Raw genomic sequence first — 23,162 nt, 5'->3', positions numbered from 1 at the left:
TTTCTTTTTTTAGGTCACCGTAACGTTTTTCGCTGTTGTAAATCACGCGATAGTCGGAGCTATAAGTGGCAATAGTGTGAATAGCAGTGGTATCCTGCAACGCTTTTTGCCACTATAATATGCCTGAGAAATTCTCGACGGCACGATGGTTCTCTCGGAGAAGGAATTTCAAAAGATTGCACGTTAGAGAATATGTGGTTAACGAATTAACGCGTTACGCCAGCAGATAAGCAGAATTTAAAAATCATTGTAGTTTTAAGCCCTCAATGTAAACATGAGTAGTCACCAAAAAATGTCGCTACCAGCGTTGTTGCTGCATTTCGGGTGACCCCGTATTGCGAAAACGGTAATACGCTTACGGTCAAGGTAGAACTACACAGCGGTATTTGCGCCATCGTGCGGAGGCTTCTTATTGACGTTCTTATCCAGATGGCAACCCGCTAGCTGGTCAGCAAGTAGAGACTGGCACCCATTATATACAAAGTGTCAAACAAGAGCCAATGACAGCGCAGCGTATAAAGAGCTCTCATGTTAAGGTGAGTTGTTTCGGAACGAAACTATATACATCTTGAGCAAGTAAGCAGAAATCTGGGGACATAAAGAGATATTTTCTCAAAATTAAACGAAGTTGGTCGCAGTTAAGAAAATTCCGAGTAAAGAGTTTTGTTCATATATCGATATATAAGAGCAAATTTGCAAATGTATCGAAGTATCTTAAGATACAATTGGGAAGTATCGTATCGGATACAATTATTCCGGAAGTATCTTGTATTTGTATCTCAAATACTTCTTATCTGGGTATCTTGTATCGTATCGCGATACAATTTCAAAGTATCTTTGCCCAGCCCTGATTGTCGCTAAGCGATGAAGCAATCGTACGATCGCATCTCATGGGCTTTGAGACTGGCGAACACAACTGGCGTGGGTACGTGAAGTCAGATGAAGAACTGGAGCACCTAGAAAGGGCCCGGGGCCAAATTCACTTGCGGTCTTCTGATGCTGCCTTTAGTTTGCTACATTGCGCCACGGTACACCCCCGTTTTCTTTTGCACATCTTCATACTGCGTCGGAACACGACTAAAGAGTAATATTTGTTGGGCTTTAAAGCCCCAAGAGTAGATAAGATTATGAGAATCACCGTAGTGGAGGGCTGCGGTAATTTCGACCACCTGGGGTTCTTTACCGTGCACCTAAATATTAGCACACGGGTCTTAAACATATTTAACTCCATCGAAATTGCTACCGCCACGGATTCCGTTTCGCACGATTCCCTTCCGCGTCCTTCGGATCACCAGCCGAGCGCCATAACCGCTAGATCACTTAGCCAGGGACCAGAGCGAGTGCTCGTCTCACTGGCGAGTCGGGTGTGTTGCCGTGCGGGTACGTAACGTAGTACAGTACAGGTCACTGGTCAGCACATTTGTCTAAAATACCGAAAAGGTGCGCTCCGGACTGCACTGACGACGTTTTCTGATTACGACTGGTTTGAAAGAGCCCAAAATCTTGCATGCAAAGCCGCTAAGGTGAAATGCTTAAGTGTGGGCTGTCAACTCGTTATCAGTATACATGACGCCAGAGAGTGCTGGAGCGTGCCATTCCGGCGTTCTAGACAAGTTTCTTGACCTCATTAATACTTCTCAGTTCACGATCATTTCACAGTATACGATCAGTTCTCATGAATATTGTGTCTAAGAAAGAAAAACGAGCCCTTATAATTTCCACTTGACCTCTGTAGGTTGCAGACAAAATATAACAGTCGACTGCTCACTGGTTACTTCTTCAGGAAATGAGAAGCGGCTATCTGTATAACGCCGCGAGGCTCAACCGAATGGCCATCGGGAGGACTTCTGGCTGTACATTTATAGACTCCAGTAGATTCCTTCGATGTAAAGCATATGGCGCTAACAGTGGTGGCAGCAAATGCCGGCAAACATATCTGTTTTTTTATTCACATAACCTAAAGGCCCTTGCCGGGCATTACATAGGGGGGTTTACAGTAAACGGGGTGGGGTTACATTTGAATAGAAATACACTTGTTAACACCAGCATAAGCGAGGCAAATAATAATGAGCACTATCGCACACAAATCATTTACATGGTTTAGACATACAGGTTAAAAAAAAATAAATGATAAAAAACATTTTTTCTTTCTCTTTTTTTATACAATATTAATCGAACTTCTCAACATTTCAACGCCATCGCGTGCCCTGGCGTTCATAGCGCCACACAACTAGGGAGCCTACACGACCGGCCATTCATGTAGGCAGACAACCTGTGACACAACACACTCGGCACTCCCCTCGACAGCACTCATTACTCTCATACCTACGCAACGACACATGACAAGTCCACTTCGATTACGCGGGCTTCCTTCGCCGGGCTCGTTAATCCGCCAGGGCACGCACCGTGGATGACGATCACAAAAATGTAAAATAACTTGAGAACTCCTTCACGTGAACCATGACGGCAACAAAACGCGCCTTCCTTTTTTTTATCACGTGACCTGAGAGTCGGGTGAATTTGCGCCGTTAGTGAATTTGGCCCGGGGCTCTTTCTAGGTGATCCAGTTCTTGATCTGTCTTCACGTACCCACGCCAGTTGTGTTCGCCACTCTCAAAGCCCAGAAGATGCGATCGTACGATGGCTTCATCGCTAAGGGATGACGAACTATCAATATCTACCATACTCAAGCCGCGAACGAACTGCGCAGCGTGGACGACGACCACAAGAATGTAAGATAACGTGAATTCGTGCACGCGAACCATGATGGCAACAAAACCCGCCTTCTTTTTCTATCATGTGACCTCAGAGTAACTTGACGACAAGACGTAGTCACAATAAGACATAGCCAGTTGAAGCCGATCGCTTTAACCAATGACGTCATATGTGACGTACGTCACAACTTCGGTCACGTGACCCCGAGCTATTGAGGTGCAAATAGACTCTCCCGTTATTTCCTTGCGCAAAAACAGCCATCATTTTGTTGCTTGTACTTGAACATGACTCGACTAGCCAAGCAACGTGTACTTTTAGACCAGGACGATGACTGCTTCTTGGCAACCATAAGTGCCGATGACTTCGCCGAACGACAGCGAGCCGACCAGGAATTCAGAGGCCTTGTGGAATATCTTCAGGGCCAGACGACCGTTGTTCCGAAGGTATTTAAGCGAGGCCTGGCGTCGAATTTCTTACGAAACGATGCTCTCCTAAAGAAGAACTTCTCGCCACTTCGAGCCAACTACCTCCTCGTTATACGTTAAGTGTATCGTTTAGTGTAACGTTAAGGGGATAAAAAGTTCATCCGAATTGAGTATTTCAGTGGACCGACCGTTCGTTCGGCGAAGTGCAACTGCGAGGACTCACGGTTGCCCGGCAAGGTGTAAATGTGAGGACCAAGTATTAGTCCATTGAGGTGATCTGTGGGGACTAACAGTTGGCCGGTAAGGTGTAAATGTAGGGTCTAAATGTTAGTCCATTGAGGTGATCTGTGGAAACTAACTGTTAGACCCGGTGCCGTTAGTTCTTAAAGGGATTAATGGTTGTGGCAACACCAATAATCCCCAAGCGGACGAACCACACACCCTTGTAACACCCTTTTGCCTTAGAATATAGGTGTCCACAAGGTGCTCTTGTCTTCAGTGAGGCAGCATGTTCAATTGTCCGCTCATTAAGGCATTGAGCTGTTTGGCTGATATAAGCCCGACCGCATGATAAGGAAATGCGATACACGACAGCTTGTTGGCGTGGCGCGCATTTCGTACGGTGCCTCTTTCCACAGGTTCCTTCCTTCTTGACAGTGTTTACCCTACGGAACATTAATGCAGCCTTGCAGTTAGGCGAAAACACGGTCCTCAGGCCTTGTCTGTCGGCGATCTTCTAGAGGGAATGGCTCAGTCCATGAACGTACGGGGCCACGGCAGGAGGCTTTCTTGCATCGTATTAAAACGGTGAGGCCCTGCGGGAGTTACTGCTTTTCAGCTTTTGAAGCATCGTCTCACACATGGCGGTCAATATTTCTTAGAGGTATCCGGCGTCACTGAGCCTAGACGCCTGTCCTTTGAATCTTTAAAAATTTGATGGTGGCACGACCTTCATAGAGATGATAATAAAACTGCAGAAGCCACCGCTCATTTCACGATCCTTGAGTGGTTGGAGGCGTATGGAAGCAACCGTATCTTCGAGCGAGGCTCGTTTTGCCAGCAAACGTGGCCTGGCTTTAACTGCAGCACAAGGTCCAGGAAGCGGATGGTGTTGTCATCCGGGAGCTCCCACGTGAACTTGAAGACGTCGTCAATGACCTGGCGTACCGAATGCATGTCGCTGGTGTTGCACATAATAAGGAAGTCGTCCAACAATGTTGTCAAGCCGAATGTTTCAGGAGAACCAAGGCCATTGTTTGTGGCAACAACCGTGTCTTCCGAAGTGCAAATCTGGCTATGTGTGTACGAGGTCGTGGGATGAGCATCTGACCTTGCTGAACGTGCCATTCGTGGCATAAAACGGTGCTTGTGCCCCACATTTGGAGGGTGGCTGAAAATGTTGCATCGAGGCTGCCGCCAGAGATCCCAACCGCTCGTACACCATTGCCTTGGGATTTAGTCTCTTTTTGTTTGCATCTTAAGCAGTGAGTGTACTTCCTCCTGACCGGGAGCTTCGCCAACTTTACAACTTTGTTCTAAAGGAAGGCAAGAGAAGTGAGAGACGCCCACAGACATTCCACGAAAGGAACTTTGACAATAGCGCCTCACTGGATACACAAGTTTCCATTCGGAAGCGAACTGGAACCGCGAATGATGACGGACCATTTCGCTGTCGTTAAAACGGCATCTCAAAATGGTGTCCTCAAGGCGGTTTCCTGCATAGGATCATTTGGTCAGACTGAGTGCGCTTCAAATGGAAACGTGTTTAAGTATTACACAAGGAGGTGAAAGAAAAACAAGTCGGAAACGGCAAAGCAACTACACATGAAGGAAGAGTAGGAGGAATCGAAAAGGGGTGACGAATATACTGAGGGGCAGAGCAGGATTAAAGGGTGGACGACACCAATCTTTCTTAAGTTATGCTTATGCGCTGTTTCTGCAAAGGTCTAAAAGAAATATGAAGATATCACAAGTGCTGGAATAGTTGCACAGTCAATAATTACCCACTCAACAGAAAAACGCCTAGAGGCGATGTGCGACAGAAATGGCAGGCATGTGGCAGAGAAATTGGGCAACACGCACTACCCACCACTGGTCCACAAAAGAAAAAAAATTCGTACTAGCGCCGGTATACGTCACACAAATTGGGCAAATCCCACTACCCACCACTAAAATGAAGAAGGGATCACACAGGCGCCAAACACCAACGTATGTGGCACACAAGTCCCACTACTGGTAAACTAAAATGCCGACAAATGAAGAATGCGGCTCAAATGTAAAAGGAGGGAAAACGGACTTTCGTGAAAGTTGTATGCCTTTCTGCATCTTTCATCAAAATTCTGTGTCACTTCTATGCTGTACGTGTGCTACACAGCTTCACTGATCAACCACATTCACAGAGTGGAATGGCTCGTCAATTTTTTTTGTTTTAGGGGCGAAGCACCTTAGGTCCGAGCCTTGTACCCCCCGCGTCTAGCGTAGCTCTGGTTTACACGGAGTCCGCTAGGGGCGCTGCGGTAGCAGCACATACCGAGAAAATACAGTTTGCATAGAATGGGAAGGAATGAGTAGCAAAGAGAACGTTGAGATTAGCAAGGGGCTGAGACAGGGATGTCCTTTGTCCCCGCTGTTATTCATGCTGTACATGGTGAATATGGAAAAAAAGCGCTAGAAGGTAGCAACTTTGGTTTTAATCTGTCACACAAACAGGGCGGCGTGATGATTGAGCAGAAGCTTCCAGGATTATTTTTATGCTGACGATATTGTCTTATTTGCTGACAGTCGAGAGGATATACAGCAGCTGGCGGATATATGCGGAAGGGAAGGGGAAGCTCTAGGACTAGGATTTAGTGTAACAAAATGTGGATTGATGGTATTCAATGACCCTTGTGATCAGGCGGTGTCAATACAGGGCCAAGAAATACCGAGGGTCAGCGAATACAAGTACCTCGGAGTATGGATAAATGAGGGTGACAGGTACATGGAGGTACAGGAAAAAGCCTCAGCAGCAAAAGGAAAGAGGAATGCTGCAATAATGAAGCACAGAGTATTGTGGGGATACAATAGGTACGAGGTGCTTCGAGGTCTGTGGAAAGGTGTAATGGTTCCAGGGCTTACTTTTGGGAACTCAGTGGTGTGCATGAGGGCAGAGGTGCAATCGGGAATGGATATAAATCAAAGGACTGTGGGACGCCTCGCGTTGGGTGCTCACGGGAACACGACAAATGAGGCTGTAAAGGGCGATATGGGATGGGCAGGTTTTGAGGCGAGGGAGGCTCAGAGCAAAATAAGGTTCGAAGAAAGGCTAAGGAATATGAAGGAGAGTAGATGGGCAGAGAAGGTGTTCCGTTACTTGTATAGAAAGAGCGTGGACACACAGTGGAGAAAAAGAACTAGGAGGCTCACTAGTAAATATACGGCTGGTAGTGTAAGCAGTATGTCAACAAAGAGCGTTAAGCGAAAAGTCAGAGAGGCGGAGAGGATTTACTGGATGGCAGCTATGGAGAAAAAACCGGCTTTGAGTAACTACCGAAAGGGCAAAAATGAAATAAGGAGGGAGGCATTTTACGACAATTCAATGGGAAGCGCTTTACTGTTTGAAGCGAGATCGGGTTGCCTTAGAACGGGTAGTTATAAAGCGAGATTCAGTAAAGAAGAAGAACAATGCACGTGCTGCGGGGAAGATCAGGAAACGGCGGAGCATGTTCTGATTGAATGTGAAGACATCCACCCAGGTGTACGTTTGGGCACGAGCCTACATGACGCCTTGGGTTTTAGAGACAATGGAAAGCTGAACACACCCGCCATTGAAATAAGTAAGAGACGGTTAGAGTATTGGTGGCAGAAAACTAGAGAGAAAGGACAAAAATAAATAATGGGAAAAAAATAACGACATTCTGCCGCAAAGGGCACAGAACGGAGCTGAAAACTTAAGGTTTTTTTTTTCTTCTGGAGTAAAATAGTTTTAATTGAAGTAAAGACACTAGGCCAACGCTAAAAAAAAGGAGTAAAGGTTTTTTTTTTCGAGCCTGGTGGCACACTTGTCACCGCCCCGTTATAAAGGGGACGCTCATAGCATCCATCCATTCATCGCAGCCGGCGCGTGCTCTGGTTAGAATGGAGACCGCTGAGGGCGCAGCGGTGCCCAAGGGCTATATAAGCGCGCGTTTCCGGCGCACGCTCTTTTTCTCTCTTCAGCCATGGATGAAACCGGTCGCTTCTGACATGGATAAAAAGGCGAGAGGGGCGGCTCAACTACAAGCGGAGTCGAGGGCTCCCAACGCTGCTGCAGCACAGCGACGCAGACAACAAGCGGACCCCGAGGTGAAAGCGCGGGAAGCTGCAGCAAAGCATCCCATTCAAGAACCCCTGGCTCTTCATTTCACCAACCACAAGGCGGTCCTAATGAAGGGGAAACGAAGTCCGCACCTCAACAGCATATACACCTTATGACATCAATAAAACAACATTGTATATACTGTACACATGTGTTTGTCACGCATTTGCATGCTCTAGTGGGCGACGTACGGGGTATTCACGGCTACCCGAATGATCCGCGATGCTTTGTCCGTTCATCATCATTCACTTCGTGGATATTCGTGAATTTTAGGGGCGTAGCTCCTCTTAGTCTAACCTTGTCACGTCTCCGTTGTCCGGCGTATCTCCCGGCAGCCGGCAGTAAACGGCAGTATCTGTCCGGTGGTGGTGGTGTGCGGCGTGACCATCCTTACTGCGCATGCGCATACCCTCTCCACACACCTCCTCTCCACTCCCCCTCACCATTCCCCATGTCCTCTACCCCTCTCCCCTTTCCCTCTCCACTCGCCCTCTCCCCTTCCCCTCTCCACATCCCCTCTCCCATACCCCTCTCCACTTCCCCTCCCCCTTCCCCTCTTCCATAACCAGTCTTAAAAACGGAGGGGGCGTGCACACATGAAGACTCCCTAAAGACAATGCGCTGCGACAGTACGTGATATGTATCACCCTCTCCTCTCCTACGCTTCCCCCTCTTTCTCCTCTCCTACGCCCCCCCCCCCCCCCATATCTTGCCTCGCGGCGCAGCGGCGCCGACGCAGGCAGCGTCGCGAGGCAGCGTCTTGATTGAAAAAACCGACCGCTCGCGCTGCACAACCGTTCAATGACCACCCCGTATATATAGGCACTGGATTTTGACCTCCAAGGTAGTGCGTGTGTGCGATTGCTCCTGTGCGTGATTAATCAATGAAAATTCACAGCGTACACGTCGTACACCCGATCTCACGTCGGTGATGATGTACTGGGCAGAATTCACGGAAGATTCACGGTTTACCGATGAACCTCCGCAGCTTCGCCCACTCATCATCATTCACTCCGTGGATATGCTGTGATTTTTTTATACGCTGTCCTTTTGAGTTTCAAGCTTCTCTCGTGCCATCTGGTTGTATGACACGTCACAAGATAGGAATAAACTAATTGCAAGTTTGTTCCTAACGCGTCGCTGTCTCGCTGCTTAGCACTCAACGCAAGAAGAAACCATGGCCTACAAAAGCGTCGCATGTCATTCAATCCGGTGAAAATCTACCGATTGCCTCAGCGTTTCACGCGACTATAGCAGGCACTATAGAGGTGCGACAGCGATCGAACATGAGATTGTGGCTGGCGCCACTGTTCACTATGTTGAAGACGGCCACTTGTTCAAAACGCGACACCTATCGCAAGCCTAGAACATCCCAGCAAGCAAGTTGTCGTGAGCGCTCACCTGGCCCCGTGCCGTCGTAGCTGAAGTCCTGCAGTACAAGAGTGTCTGCCGAGGCCGCGTAAAGCTTGCCCCCAATGCCGTGAATACCCGTGTTCAGGTTTCCAAGCAGTTTGCCAAAGTAGGGCGTCAACTCTGTAAAAGAATGCGTGCCTCGTTTCATTTGCACGCGACACCCCGAATAGTGATGCATGGCATACTTAGTAGCAGTACAATCATACTAGGTTCAGGGTATGTTTAGCTAAAGCAGGCTTTGAAAGTCAACGCATTACAATATTACAACAACAAAAAGACAAAGCATACTGCAAGATATAAAACACAGCACTTACGTTATGAATGCTAAGCGCAAGAAAAACGTACTTAAATCATTAAAAAAACTCACACCATCTCCCGCTAAAGGGGACTATGAGGCGATGCGATGCGGCATTTCGGCATTTCGAGCCCGCGTTTCAGAGGGGGGAGGGGAGAGGAGGAGTGGAGGGGGAAAGTGGAGAGGAAGGGGAGATGGGGAGTGGAGAGGGAAAGTGGATAGGGAAAGGGTGAGTGGAGAGCGGAAATGGGAAAGGGAGTGAAGAGGGGAAATGGAGAGGAGTGGAGAGGGGGATAAGGGAAAGGAGAATGGAGAGGGGAGTGGAGAGGAAAAGGGGGAAAAGAGGTGTGGAAAGAGGGTTTGCGCATGCGCAGTAAGGGTGGTCACGCCGCACACCACCACCACCACTGGATGGAACTCCGCCATAAGATAATCCACATCTAATAATATGCAGATCCCAAGAAGATCTCGAAATGCTTGGTGCCGCAGCCCCACATTACCCCGACGCAAATGCAAATTAACGCTTCAGAGTGCAGTGACAAAGTGGAATTATCTATCTATACACCTTTTCAAGTTTTCACGCCAGGGGGGCGCCATATTGAAATGTGCGCCGTCTAACGTGCAACATTGGCGAAATCGCCATCTTGGGCTGCGCGTACTCGAACCGGCGCGCTATCCGTTGATGTGAGATCCCTCATAAAGGCTGTGTTCGCTTATTTTTGGTTTCTTTAGATTGTTTTGTTTGATATCGTCGCTGCCACTGACCGATTCGTCGCTGTCTGAACCGTTCAGCGGTGCGCATTCGCGCTTGCGGCGCAAGGATGAGCTCCGCGTCTACGTCCGCGTCTACTCCGCGTCTCCGCGTCTGCTTCGTCGTCGGTACCAGTAGCAGCAAGCCTAGTACCAGGTCGATCACGGCATGAAGTGTTAGTAATCGGTAACTCGAGTGTTCTTGCAGCTGTCTACCGCTTTCCTTTATTGGTGTACTAAAAAATCAAGTCTACAGATTATCCATCAGTTTCACACTTTCGCGCACACTCGATCGGGGCGCGTAAGTTTTCCAGCTGTAAACTATAAACACCGCACGATCCTCCTTCACAGATACCTTGACCTACATTCACCACGATGACGTCGAAGACTAGGTCGAGGACACGTTTGGGTGGCCAGAAATACGGCGAGCGAACATTGTTTATATCTCGCTGAGGCGAATTCGTGAGGTCTACGTCAGGTGTGCAACTACTAGGCACTGGAGTCGCACAGGTACGTGCAGTCTGGCTGGGTGGGTCAGTCGCTGGCGCACAATGTGAAGGTAGACGTCGTGCTGGTGAAGGGGAATGTGACACCGTCGCAAGCCGTGAACAGTAGGCCCCATCGCGCGTGGGCTTCCGTGAGGCCCTACGGTGAAGTACAGAAACGTGCGAACATGAGCTTGTTGGTACACATTCATGGTAAAAAACAGCGGCGCCAAAACACAAGGACGAGACAGAACTGCGAAGATAGTTGATCTCTTTCTCAGTTAGTGCGATAGAAGGGGAGCTTATACAAGAGTGACCTGCCTAATGGATGGCGAAGGCTTCATATATTTCGCGGGCGCGATTATCACGGTACCGGCGCACGATGCGCGTCTGGTGAAAGTTTGGGGTGCATCCACACGCGGCACAATGTATTACCAGATTGCTACTTGTTTTCGTTCTAATGTTGTTGGAATGTTCACGAAGGCGATCGTTCACACAGCGGCTAGTCTGACCAATGTAACTGCTGCCGCAGGATGTGGGAACCTCGCAGATAACACGCACACTGCACGGGACGAAGCGGGTCACATGCTTCTTCTTGCACTCCTGACTTGCAGGGCTTGAGTTGTTCACTCTCCTGCACAGTGAACCGAATTTCATAGGTGCCGAATAAACGACGTTGACACTGGCACGTTTGGCAGCTTTTTGATGCGGTGGGACACTCCATGTAGATATGGTATCACCACAAATTTCGCTCCTTGGTCAAATTGCTGGGGTGTCGTCGAAAATCGCCGCAGGTCTCTTAGGAGGACTTCCGCTAAACCAGATAGAAGCTGTTCAGGAAAGTCTGCCGTCGTCAAGCAGCAAGTCCAGCGATTGACGACGGCAGGATTTCCTGAACAGCTTCTACCTTGTTTTGCGGAAGTCATCCTAAGAGACCTGTGTCGGTATTCGACGACACCCCAGCAATTTGACCAAGGAGCGAAATTTGCGGTGATACCCTATCTACATGGAGTGTCCCACCGCATCAAAAAAGCTGCCGCACGCGCCAGTGTCAACGTCGTTTATTCGGCACCTATGAAACTCGGTTCGCTGTGCAGGAGAGTGAACAACTCAAGCCCTGCAAGTCAGGAGTGCAAGAAGAAGCATGTGACCCGATTCGTCCCGTGCAGTGTGCGTGTTATCTGCGAGGTTCCCACATCCTGCGGCAGCAATTACATTTGTCAGACTAGCCGCTGTGTGAACGATCGGTTTCGTGAACATTCCAACAACATTAGAACGAAAACAGGTAGCAATCTGGTAATACATTGTGCCGCGTGTGGATGCACCCCGAACTTTCACCAGACGCGCATCGTGCGCCGGTACCGTCATAATCGCGCCCGCGAAATATACGAAGCCTTCGCCATCCATGAGGCAGGTCACTCTTGTATAAGCTCCCCTGCTATCGCACTAACTGACAAAGAGATTAACTATCTTCGCAGTTGAGCGTTCCACGCTTCGTTGACGAGCCGGGCAGGTGCGCATGTAGGAAAATCCTCTCCCTCCCTCCGTCTTTTCCCTGTTCAAAAAGCGTATATATTTGCACCGCAAAAATAAACGCATTTGTTGTTGATCGGCGCTAGTCCCGTTTCATCTGTCTCATCCTTGTGTTTTCGCACTGTTTTTTACTATGAGTGACGTACGGCGCGCGCAGGCTGCACATGCGTAACCGGACCAAGCGGAGTTTTCAGCCGTGTCAGCCGCTGTGTTATGAACGATATAAAGTACGAACCCGCAACATTCATACGAGTTACTTGGTGAGCCATCAGTCGCTTGCATACCTTTCTATCGTATCCAGGTTGCAGCACGGGAACGTTGTTCTCGTCGGTTATCTTGCCGCCAACGAAATACCGGGAATAGAGGCGTGACGATGGCGACACGCGGAAGTTCTTGTGATTTGCTGAAGCCACCCACTGCTGCCGCAATTCAGGCGATGAAGGAAAACGATGCAACCTGAACATGCCACACTTGCACTCATCGCGTGGCGTACTGTGCTGCGGACACACGATTGCACCTAAAAGATTTCTCTTCCGCTGATTGTTCGTTCACCCGTACACGACACAGTGATGGCCAGTTAACTTGCTGTGCGAATGCAGTAAATTTTCTGCCATGATAGTCACTTCGTATCGGGGACAGGCGCATATAACACTCACACAAACGCGCACCGAAGCAATACAAACACAGCAATGGCACAGCCCAAAGCACGATGGCAACACTGAGAGCACACCCTCTACCCCTGCACTGGTTCGAGGCTGCTTTTGTGAAAAGGTCTATAGAACGTTTTATAACGGCGAAGTGATGATCGATTTTCGACTGTATGGATATTTAAAACAAGATGAGCTATGCACAAATGAACATCAGTGCTGGGAGTGCCTCTGACGTATCGGCCTTGTACACTGGATGCGTTATTGCTTATGTGGCCACGAATAATTTTCGAGAACCATTTTTATTTATATATGAAAACACGCCAAGTCAGAGCCTGTAATCCGAAGACCGTGATATTAACGTGACAGCGTCAAGAACAGTTTCGCAGAAATTCCGCCGTCGTTGGTTGTCAGCGTTCTCCGTAAGCGCAAAGTGGAGACAGATGCAAATAAATAATAAAAGACGAGTAGAAATCCGGTGTTATGCCACAACTGTTTCTGCAAAAAGGCCCTATACGAATGTCATGTAATGCATGGAGCCTCTGTAGAGACATATATTAGACCGACACCCGCGTTGCCCTGTTTGGACACTTTCTTTTATTGCGTGCTCACGAGCAGCACCGCCCGCTTATTCGCTCGCCTCACGCAGCATGGCGTTTCCCGCCAATGTTTTCTGCTGTAGATTCAACGTGCTCCCGTGGCCGCGGTGTGTTCGCTGGTCTCTAAGAGGTACAGTCAACCACAAAAGTTTACGGACCACGCGAGCGCGTGCCAAACTGCCTGTCCACGCCACCTAGCGGTGCGCCACCTGCCGTCGACCGGAGAGCTGGCCCGGATATTGGTCTTGTTGTTATTCACTGGCATATCAATTTTCTACTGACACGACGAGCATCGTTAGTTCGTTGTTTTCACGCAAAGCGCTTATCTGCAGTATGACCTAGAGTTACTGTATATGCTACCTTTGGGTAGCAGAGTTGCGCATAGGTCTGGCTAGCAACCATGGCTATGTCGCGAAGACTCACTCCGCTTTTGCAGGCGACATGTCTACCGGGTCACCGGTCGACATGTTTGGCGTGTCGAAGACCGGTGATTAACTTTAATGAGAATGACTAGTGTCAATCCAGTTCGCTGCAGCGGCGCCATCGAGAAATACAAAACTTGGCCCCAGCGTCAGCTTTTTCGCAACGCATGGTTGCTAGCGGCGTTTGGAAGACAGATGCGGAACTCTGCTACCTAAAGGCAGCATATGCAGTAACTCTAGTATGACCGTCATACTAAAACATGGATAGCAGAATCAAAGCTCTCACGCTGTGCCTCGAAAGGTGTGCCGTTGGTTGATATCACTCTGTGAGACAGATTGCGGCTGACAACAGTTATGCTGAAAGACTGTTTGTTGCAAAACAGAAACGCGCAGCCGCAGCTCCCGAAGAGCGCGTCACGTTAAAAAGTGAAAGGTGGAAAATATTTTGCGAAACGGAGAAAATAGCCAGGCCGTCGATTAAGGGAGGGATGCGTCTTGGGCGTAGCGCTGCTGTCGATTGCCGTTGACGTAGCGGAAGTGTCGCGAAGAGCCTCTTGGCACCGCGCTCGCGTGGTCCGTAAACTTTTGTGGTTGACTGTACAGCCGATGAGCAGTGCGCCGGACTTGCTGGCCGTTTGGGTAGGCGAGTTCGAAATACCTCTCGATGCCATCCCTGCCTGGAGACGCCTTGGCCACTCTGCCAAGTTTTCGATGCAGTGCCGGTGCGCTGTCATTCTGGACAGTGAAAAGTCACCAACGTGCAGTCTGAACGAAGATGGCCGGCATTAATGAGCGGAGCGCAGGAGAAGCACGTATTCTTTATTCCGGCTTTTCCACAGACGTAGCAGAAGCTTGTGTTTGCATTTCACACGCCTTCTCAGGTCTTGAGTGGTGGAATCGGGCAAACACCCGGTAGTTGGTGCTTGCCGGTTAGGAGGTGCGATGGTGTTAGCGCCAGTGCATCCGTGGTGTCCTCGCAGAGTTGCCCCAGCGGGCGGCCATGTAGTGCCATGCGCCCATGATCTTCAGATGCCAATGACAGGTAACGTGAAATGCGAAGGGCAGGAAGTTCAAGGCCACGACGCCAGCTCACAGAAGCTCGGCCCAATCCTGCCTCCATAGCAGTCCGCGCTTTTCCTCTTCTGATTGTGTGGCTCACGCGCAACGTGTCTTCAGATGCCGCCTAGGGTCTGTCCAGGCCTTGAAGTGACATCTGGCGATGATGACCGAGCTGCCAGTGCGGAGGGTAGATGAGGCGGTGTCAAGATGTCTGTTGCCTTGCTCACACTTTCCCTGAAGCGGTTTTCTCACGTGACATTCGTCTCTGCTCCCGACTTTCCACTTCAACTTCAATTACCTTCAGGATAGCCTTTTGCCCCGTCACGGTGGTCTAGTGGTTATGGCGCTCGACTGCTGACCCGAAGGTCGCAGGATCGAATCGCGGCCGCAGCGGCTGCATTTTCGATGGCGGCGAAAATGGTTGAGGCCCGTGTACTTAGAGTTAGGTGCACGTTAAAGAACCCCTGGTGGTCGAAATTTCCGGAGCCCTCCACTACGGCGTCTCTCATAATCATAGCGTGGTTTTGGGACGTTAAACCCCAGATATTATTATTATCATTATTTATTATTATTATTATTAATTGTTATTATTATTCAGGATAGTCTTCACTCGCTCTTCACTAGATGGCACTGCAGAGTCCGCGACGTCTGTGCCGGTCTGTGCGCTTACGGCATGAGAGCATCAGTACTCGGTGCAAAACGACCGCGTACTCTGCAGGCGGAATGCCAAGGCTGTCCAAACAACCGGTCTTGAATTGGAGTTGCTCGTACACGTCCCGCAGCCTTGATACTTGCGTCGGCAACTCAATGGCAAGCAGGCTGTCTATGTGTTCATTGATAAGACATTTACGGCCATACCATTGGGTGTGTACCTTGACGGCAATATTGCTGTTCTCCTTAGTCAGGCGCATTCCTTCCATAGCCCGCTTCGTAGCGCCGGCCAAATAAGTCTTCAAGCACTTAACCCTTTCAGACGCCACCTATGAAGAACTGCCTGTCAAATCGATACAATGTTACTTCAATGTACTTGATCTTATATTGCAACAAAAATGATGCGGTATTACGTTATGTGTGTTAAAATAATCATTCCTAATTACTTTGTAAATAAATATCTATTTATCGTGAAGTCATTCATGCCCTCTTTTTACATAAATAGAATTAAATCCCAGGCTGAAAATATCGTGCAAACTTGTTTTCGGTTATTTCCATGATGAGCAAAGGAAAAGTATACTTTTGACGTGGATCGCGGGAAGCGGCACGTCGCACGACTCTTCGAATACGGTAGCGCCTTCAGCAAAGTGATCGTATGCAACTGTACACTGCAAAATGAAGTTAAGTGAAGACAGATTTACTATGCAGGAGGTTCAATTCATACAAAACTCAGTGTATCTCGCTGTTTCTTAGCCCCTAGTCGATACAAGTAGCAAAAACAAGTGGTGTACACGATTGTGTACCTAGCGTCTTAATTTCGCCGCATGTGAGATTGGGGTGCTTGTGAATTGTCGCCTCGGAGTGCTCCCAGAAACACGGCAACTCACGGTTCTCGCTGGTGGAAACGGCTATTTGAAGCTTCAGCAAGATGTCCTGCGGGCCCTGTGATCGCGGCCTACTGTGTTCGGCGAAGGTTTTACCGGCGATGTTCGAGTGGGCCCCCCTCATGGAATGCAGGACCAGTGCCTCGACTGTTTGACTTGGATGACCAACCGATCAGCACCGCCTGCTGACGGGGATCTTCTCGTGGCGCCCATTACATCCTCGCCAAACTTTTCAGCGTCAAGGGCGATCTGTTTGTCCGGTTCAGAGATAGCGGAGTCCTTGTCGTGGAGCACATCGACGATTTCTTGCAGGTAGGCGGAAGACGGTAGAGCGCCTTGCAGGAGAATCTCGCTTGCCTCGGAAAGGAGTCGGGTAGTAGCACCACGAAGGGCACCTCGATGCTCGCGTAACCTGTCCATCCTCCGTACGGTATCGGTGCGGAGGATGTCGGCCTTCTCCCGGGTTTTCGGCGCCAATAATGTAGTAGAGACAGAGAAGATACCGACACACGCGTTTCCCTCGTTGAACGCTCCGTTTTCTTTTATTGCGTGCTTACGAGCAGCCCCGCCTTCCGCCTGCTTATTCGCTCGTCTTGTGCGCGGCACGGCGTTTCCCGCCAACGTTTTGCAGCGGTAGATTCAACAGTGTGCTTAACGCATGTAATATTGCGTGGTATAAGCGTAGGATCGCGCCAAGCATCAAGACATGTGAATTGTACAACGAGTGAGGGAATTAAAGGCCCAACCATTACAATCGCTCATGCATATTTATTCATCATCAGCAGCAAAAGCATCAACAAAGTGAACAGCTGCGTAGGTTCGCGTGTTGCCTTACGAACGCGAAGTCGGTGGGTACATACTTGGCTTATTTGCAAAAGGAAGATTTATGGCGTAATGGGCACTTCGCAACTGCACTTTCAGTAGGCATTGCAGGACAGTTTGAAATGGCTAATGTTACGCACGCTTACAGACGTTCCTTTCCTCGCAGCACGGTGTCCACCGCACGCGGTCTGCTCTTGAGGCTAAACGAAAGCGTCCTTTTCACATTGAAAAACAACACACAAAAAAGCAAGAAAGAATACAAGGACAGAGAGAAAAGAGTACTGTGTACACACAGGATCTCCGGCAAATATAGAGAATACCTCGCGTCCTACACACATGGGGTCACACAGATCACCGCGGATAGTCCCTACAAATAGATTTTATGCAAAATAACTACGAGCAAAATGCTATTCACCAGCTAAAATATCTGCCTTCCAATAAAGGCTTCTCTATCACTGTGTTCATTCCCTAGTGCTTCATACGCTTCCCACGTTGTAACATCGCTGAGACCGATGATATCAAGGTCAAAAATGTCAGGTGAACAGCAGGGGTAATAGCAATATCTGGGGTTTAACGTCCCAAAACTACGATATGATTATGAGGGACGCCATAGTGGAGGGCTCCGGAAATGTCGAGCACCTGGGGTTCTTTAACGTGCATTTAAATCTACGTACACGGGCCTCAAACATTTTCGCCTCTATTGAAAATGCAGCCGCCGCGGCCAGGATTCGATACCGCGACCTTGGGGTCGCGGTATCGGGTCGCAGCAGTCGAGTGCCATAACCACCGTGGCGGGGCAACAAGTGGGCTGGCCGGTATCCTCAAATGAAAGAAATGAACCTGCTCAGTCACGCAATGCAATGGAATGGATAGCACGAGGTGGGAAAAGAAATTCAGGAGCAAAGTAGGGGCATGCCTGGCAGGGGAGTAGCCATGTCCAAAATGTTGCACTTTTGCATGTGTACATAAGGGTGTCCCAGCTAACACGCAGCACGATTTTAAAAAACAGGAGCGGCGTTACGCGAAGCATACCGATTGCATATTGTTCCTAGTAGAGTGTAGTAGCAACTGCTAATGTTTTCGCTAATGACATTCAGGTAATTAGACCTAATTATGTGTCTAACTCGACAAGTACTCACCTATATTCATTAAAATATCAATGAGGCATATGTAGGCGTGTTCAGATGACATCTAACTACGCTATTTTCAACAACGTAATCTTGGTTAATCAAGAAAAGCCCGCGAAATTCGAAAAGTGACACCTGGTTAGACTGCAGCGCGCATAAGGAAACAGCGCCCTCAAACAGGCTTGAAGGTAAATGTAACTGATAGCGAAGCTTCCATAGAAGCCCCTACGTCCAGCAAATGGCGCCTCATCAGCTGCTCATGTGGTCTTGCGCCATCTGTGTGAGGAGGGAACACTTTTGGCAGAACAAAAAAAAAAAAGCGGATGGGAAGCAAAACAAGTGACGTAAACAAGTGACGTCATTTGGTAAACAAGTGGCATCATTTTGTTGGCACTAGCACGAAATTTTAACTCAAAATAGTTTTCGTAAGACCCTGATGGCTATGGACTTGCGCTAAGACGAGTCCTTGTAGACTGCGCTTCAAGTCAACGCCAGCTTAACTAATATCGACTTATGACTAGACAGTGGAGCGCTTGTGTCGTGTTGTTCTCTCCGTTGTCAGTGCACCCTCTCCAGTAACGATGACAGACACCGGTGTTGAAGAGTACTGCCGTTTAAATCGCCTTGGTTTTACTAGAATACTTATTCTTGGGCATCGTCCACAGTTGGATTGAAGCAAGCACCAGCGTACGTGATATTTGCAGCCTAGCTTATTCGCCTCGCACATAGGCCTTAAAGCGCACATTTTTTTTTCATGTGCTTCAGTTTTAAATAGAAGAAATGACGCCTAGTCACGCCAAAATTATGAGATTTCAGTTTTATTCAATGGTCACAGTAACTCAATCTTATTACACTGCACGTAATGAGCACCAAGTGTGGTGATAAGCGAAAATCTGCGCGGACAGTACGTACACTATGGGCCTTATGCGCCGACAAATTGCCCTTACGTGTAACGTATACAGGCACGTGAATTGTAGCGCGATAGATAACTTAGCGACGTCCTAACCGATAACAAGCACAATAGTAGGCACTGCATGTTCACGAAGGAAACCAGGCCACAGGAACGCTGATTCATGAAAATCCAGTGAGCATAGTTCTCTGAACCGTTGCCCCGGTGTCTTATTTAGAAGACATGGGTCGCCAAACGTACGTGTTCTGCTATTGCATCCTTGCACGGCACATCTTTTCCGCGGATACCGAGGCAAGTGTTAAATGTTATCCGCGTAGTCCCGTTGTCCGTTGGGTACCGTACTCAACACGTTCACCAACGCTAAAAGGCACCGCACAACTCCGCGCACCGCAAAAATTAAATTCTCGCGAAAGTAATTCACGGAACGCATGCAAGTACGCAACACCGTGATGGGCGAGTCGTCGAAGACAAGCTTTACGAGCGCGCCTTTCCAAAATCTGCAAGGGCTGCACTGAATAATAATTGCGTGCTCAGGAGAAAGTTTTTTGTAATAATTAAACACTGTGACAAATTATTTGCACATTGCATCTACATAATTTTCTAGGGAAATAACTGACGATTGTAAACCATAAAGATTGCTTCGCCCTTGAATAAAACGTGACTTTTCACTAAGATAGTTTGTTCCCTCCACCCCTAGTCGCGCTTCAAACGCAGCACCCATAACTCCACTAGCTGATGTCGCTGGCAGCTAAGTTCTGAACCGCTTTTCCCACGAAGCTTGGCGACATATTTGGATCGACTTTGCAGTTCCGCTGTGAGGTAGCCAGTATGAAGGAAAACGCGCAGAAAGAAAAAAAAAAGACATTCATTTCCCCTATCTGCCGCTTCCGGAGTCAGGCCGTAACGAGACAGTCAGCCGTGAGATGTGGACAATGATTGTGGCGTACTATCGAACGGAATGAATCCCAGCATAATTGCGGCGCATATTGTTGGCGCCCGACCTGCACCCTTGCCAAAATGCGGAACGATGTCTCTGACAACGGAAAACAGGCAAAAGCGGTTATTTGCAGTTAGCTTACTTGAAGGGCGTTGGTTTCCTTTGCGTGTGGGAGCGTAGTCACGTTTTTTGTTTTTTTGTTTTCTCATATTTCGCGGGCTTTCTTAAAGGGGAACTCCGGGGATTTTTCGATATTCACCGATTTCAATTAAACTTTCAGCATATGTTCTCTTCGGTACCCTGATGATATGTGCCAAATTATACAACCATAAGTCATTTAGTTTTTTAGAAAGCGAATTTTAAAATTGGTAGCCAATTCCGGAATCAGGCCTGTTAACGCGGGCCACCCTGTGTATGTGACGTAACGTGCCTACGCTTTTCCGACCCAGCTTCGCCCAGCATACGGTTGCAGCGCGCGCTTTCTGCTACGAGGCGGCGACGACGCGAGCAAAGTTGTTCGCCTTTGTTAGCTGCATTGCGCGTTAGTCGTCGTTGACATCGGGTCTTCAAGTAAGCACGTACAACATTGAGCAACGAGGAGATCGATGCGAGGCACGTCAGCTACTTCACGCGCCTGTGGGTCGAAATCAAAAGACGATGCTTCCGCGCTCATATAGTAGCTGCAATCATCGCTGAACTCGTCACTGGTAAGTTGAGACGGGTTGCCACAGCTTGATTCAGGGTCGTATGACATCGCCAGCTTGCTTTTCGCTTGATAGATGAAGCTCGTGTGCTATGTTTAGAACCTGGCCAGCCGTGGTAGAGTGTACTAGAACTGTCGAGTGGTGTGAACGCGCCTCGCCGCCTGATTCCTTCCGCGTCGACCGTAGCGGCGGCGCTGCAGTCGCTCGGTACTGAAGGCGCGCGGCGCCGCGCGCTAGAACGTGCCGCTAGAACTGCTGGACGCGTCAGCGGCACCCGGCTAATCGGCACTGATGTGGCTTTCGTTGCGTGTCTATCATTAATAAGCGTAGGAATTGTCGTCGTACGCCTTTATGGACGAAACTTCAAAGCTTTTAATGGATGCTTGCTTCATATATGCCTTTGAGAGATACTGCAAATCAGTGCTTGTAGCCGAAGTCACTGCTGAAAAGTACACAAAATATAAGAATCAAACCAGGCTGACACCGACCGTGAATATTCACGATCTCAGCGTAATTGAGCCGAACTCATTACTGGGATATTTAGAACAATTACTCTCAATTAACTAGACGCCGAACGACCGCCAGAAGAAAGAGACAGAGGAAACAAAAAGGGCGTGTCTTATTCTGATTTCTTCTGTCTTAATGCTTTCTTGTGGTGTTGATTCGGCGTCTACTTTTTCAGAGTAACTGAGCTGCTCTAGTGGAATTTAACTGTGCTCAGAAAGCTGTGTGCTGATATTGTGCCGAAAGCACACCGAACATTTACCGCGCGTTGGCGAAGCTGCGTGTACGGTGCGTATCGTTACAAATTCGCTGTAAATATGACTGAGGTATACGAGGGCTCAAAGGTATTGGAACTCAAAGTTAACTCGACCGGTACAAATAAAGGTCCTCAGGTGCCTTGCACGGATATTGTTATCAATTGCTAGGCGCCGGGTGGGGAGGGGATACTTTACTGTCCGTATATGTGCGTGTAAATATATATATATATATATATATATATATATATATATATATATATATATATATATATATATATATATATATATATAATATCGCAAAGCATAGAGCACCACCGCCCCTCCTGGCTTCAATTTTGACACTTTGCAGATAAAGCAACGAAATTATACAATACAAAACGTTGTCAAAAAGAAGTTTTTTTAATGGCATCAATAGAAGATCAGGAAAAATGCAATATAAGCTGTCCATTGAAAATGAGAACTGGCTGTAATGAATTTAGGCAGAATAACCGACGGGCTATATTTACATCTGTGCATTTTAATATGCTTGAGATAAGCCCTGATGCATAAAATTTGTGCCTCGGAGGTGAACACGCGCCTTCGGCTCGGCTTCCTGGCTCGCCTTATTGGTATTTTAAGCCCTCAGAGGTCGCATAACCGATGCATCGTAACCGCGGAAGCACGCTATTGAAACAAGATAGCCTGCCAGAATTAAATAAACAGCGCAAAACTGGAAGAACTCAGCCGTCACTAATATAAATGTTGCGATAGAGTCATTTGTACTCAGGTTACTCATGAAACAGTCGAGCGCATTGAAGCTCATACAGAGATCAATGCTCTGGATATATCGTAGAGACTGCCGGCAGACGAATTGTAGGCTTTCGTCGATGGTTCGTTATTTCTTCGTAGTCAGTGTTCGTAGTCACTTATAGTGTATCGCGGCTCGAAGTGCTGCTTGCAAACCGCACAGCAATCAGGAGTAGCTAGATGCATGTGCGCAAAATCCGATTGTCACCTTCTTTGGGGATCGGCAGGCTCCAAGAACAGGGAATATCTGGGCGCAATTTTGGCCTGCGTGCATATTCACTCATGCACCATGGCTCGTAGCAGGCGTTGAGACACCGATTGAAGCTCAGTAATGCATTAAACGCGCTCGAAACGCGCTCAAAACGCGCAATTACACGCGTTCGTAGGCTGCGACGAGCGCGCGCCAAATGCAGACACTCTCCACAGCTTCAGTACAAAGTGACTACAGCGCCGCCGCTACGGTCGCCCGTCGGAGCATCACCCGAGATGCGGCGCGGCCGCTCCGTTCGTTCCACTGCCCCCTTCTAGTACACTGTAGCCGTGGCGGCGTGTAGCGTCCTTCGTGACGTCATCACAAACCCAGCATGGCGCAGCTCAGCTCCCTCTTTCGGTTTCGACTCATCGTTTATTGCTTATTTAAAATTATTGACGAGTCTCTCAGCAAAATGAACCACCCTTGCTTTTACAGGACTGTTAATACTATTCGAAAACAGCATTATCTCAATATGGTCGAAAATGCACCGGAGTTCCCCTTTAATCGGCCGGAAAAAATTGAGCACGCAATTAGTACGTTGTTGAAAATAGTGCCGTTAGATGTCATTCGAACGTGTCTACATGTGCCTCATTAACATTTGGATAATTAGGTGAGGACTTGTCGAGTTACAATTCTAATTATGAGTAA

The 23,162-nt window shown here is 48.4% G+C and overlaps 1 protein-coding gene across 1 annotated transcript in view; it reads right to left on the bottom strand.

Moving 5' to 3' along the window:
• Positions 1-23,162, bottom strand: part of LOC119383869 (protein Skeletor, isoforms B/C) — a 302,496-nt gene that overhangs the window by 183,472 nt on the left and 95,862 nt on the right. The window contains exon 7 of the mRNA XM_037652144.2: positions 8,878-9,009. Within this exon, the coding sequence (XP_037508072.2) occupies positions 8,878-9,009 (132 nt within the window). The remainder of the gene's footprint in view (positions 1-8,877; positions 9,010-23,162) is intronic.

This window comes from Rhipicephalus sanguineus, chromosome 1 (genome assembly GCF_013339695.2).
Source record: "Rhipicephalus sanguineus isolate Rsan-2018 chromosome 1, BIME_Rsan_1.4, whole genome shotgun sequence".
In the NCBI taxonomy this organism is placed as follows: Eukaryota; Metazoa; Arthropoda; class Arachnida; order Ixodida; family Ixodidae; genus Rhipicephalus; species Rhipicephalus sanguineus.
The sequence above is the reverse complement of the archived record's forward strand: the minus strand, read 5'-3'. Positions and strand labels throughout refer to the sequence as shown.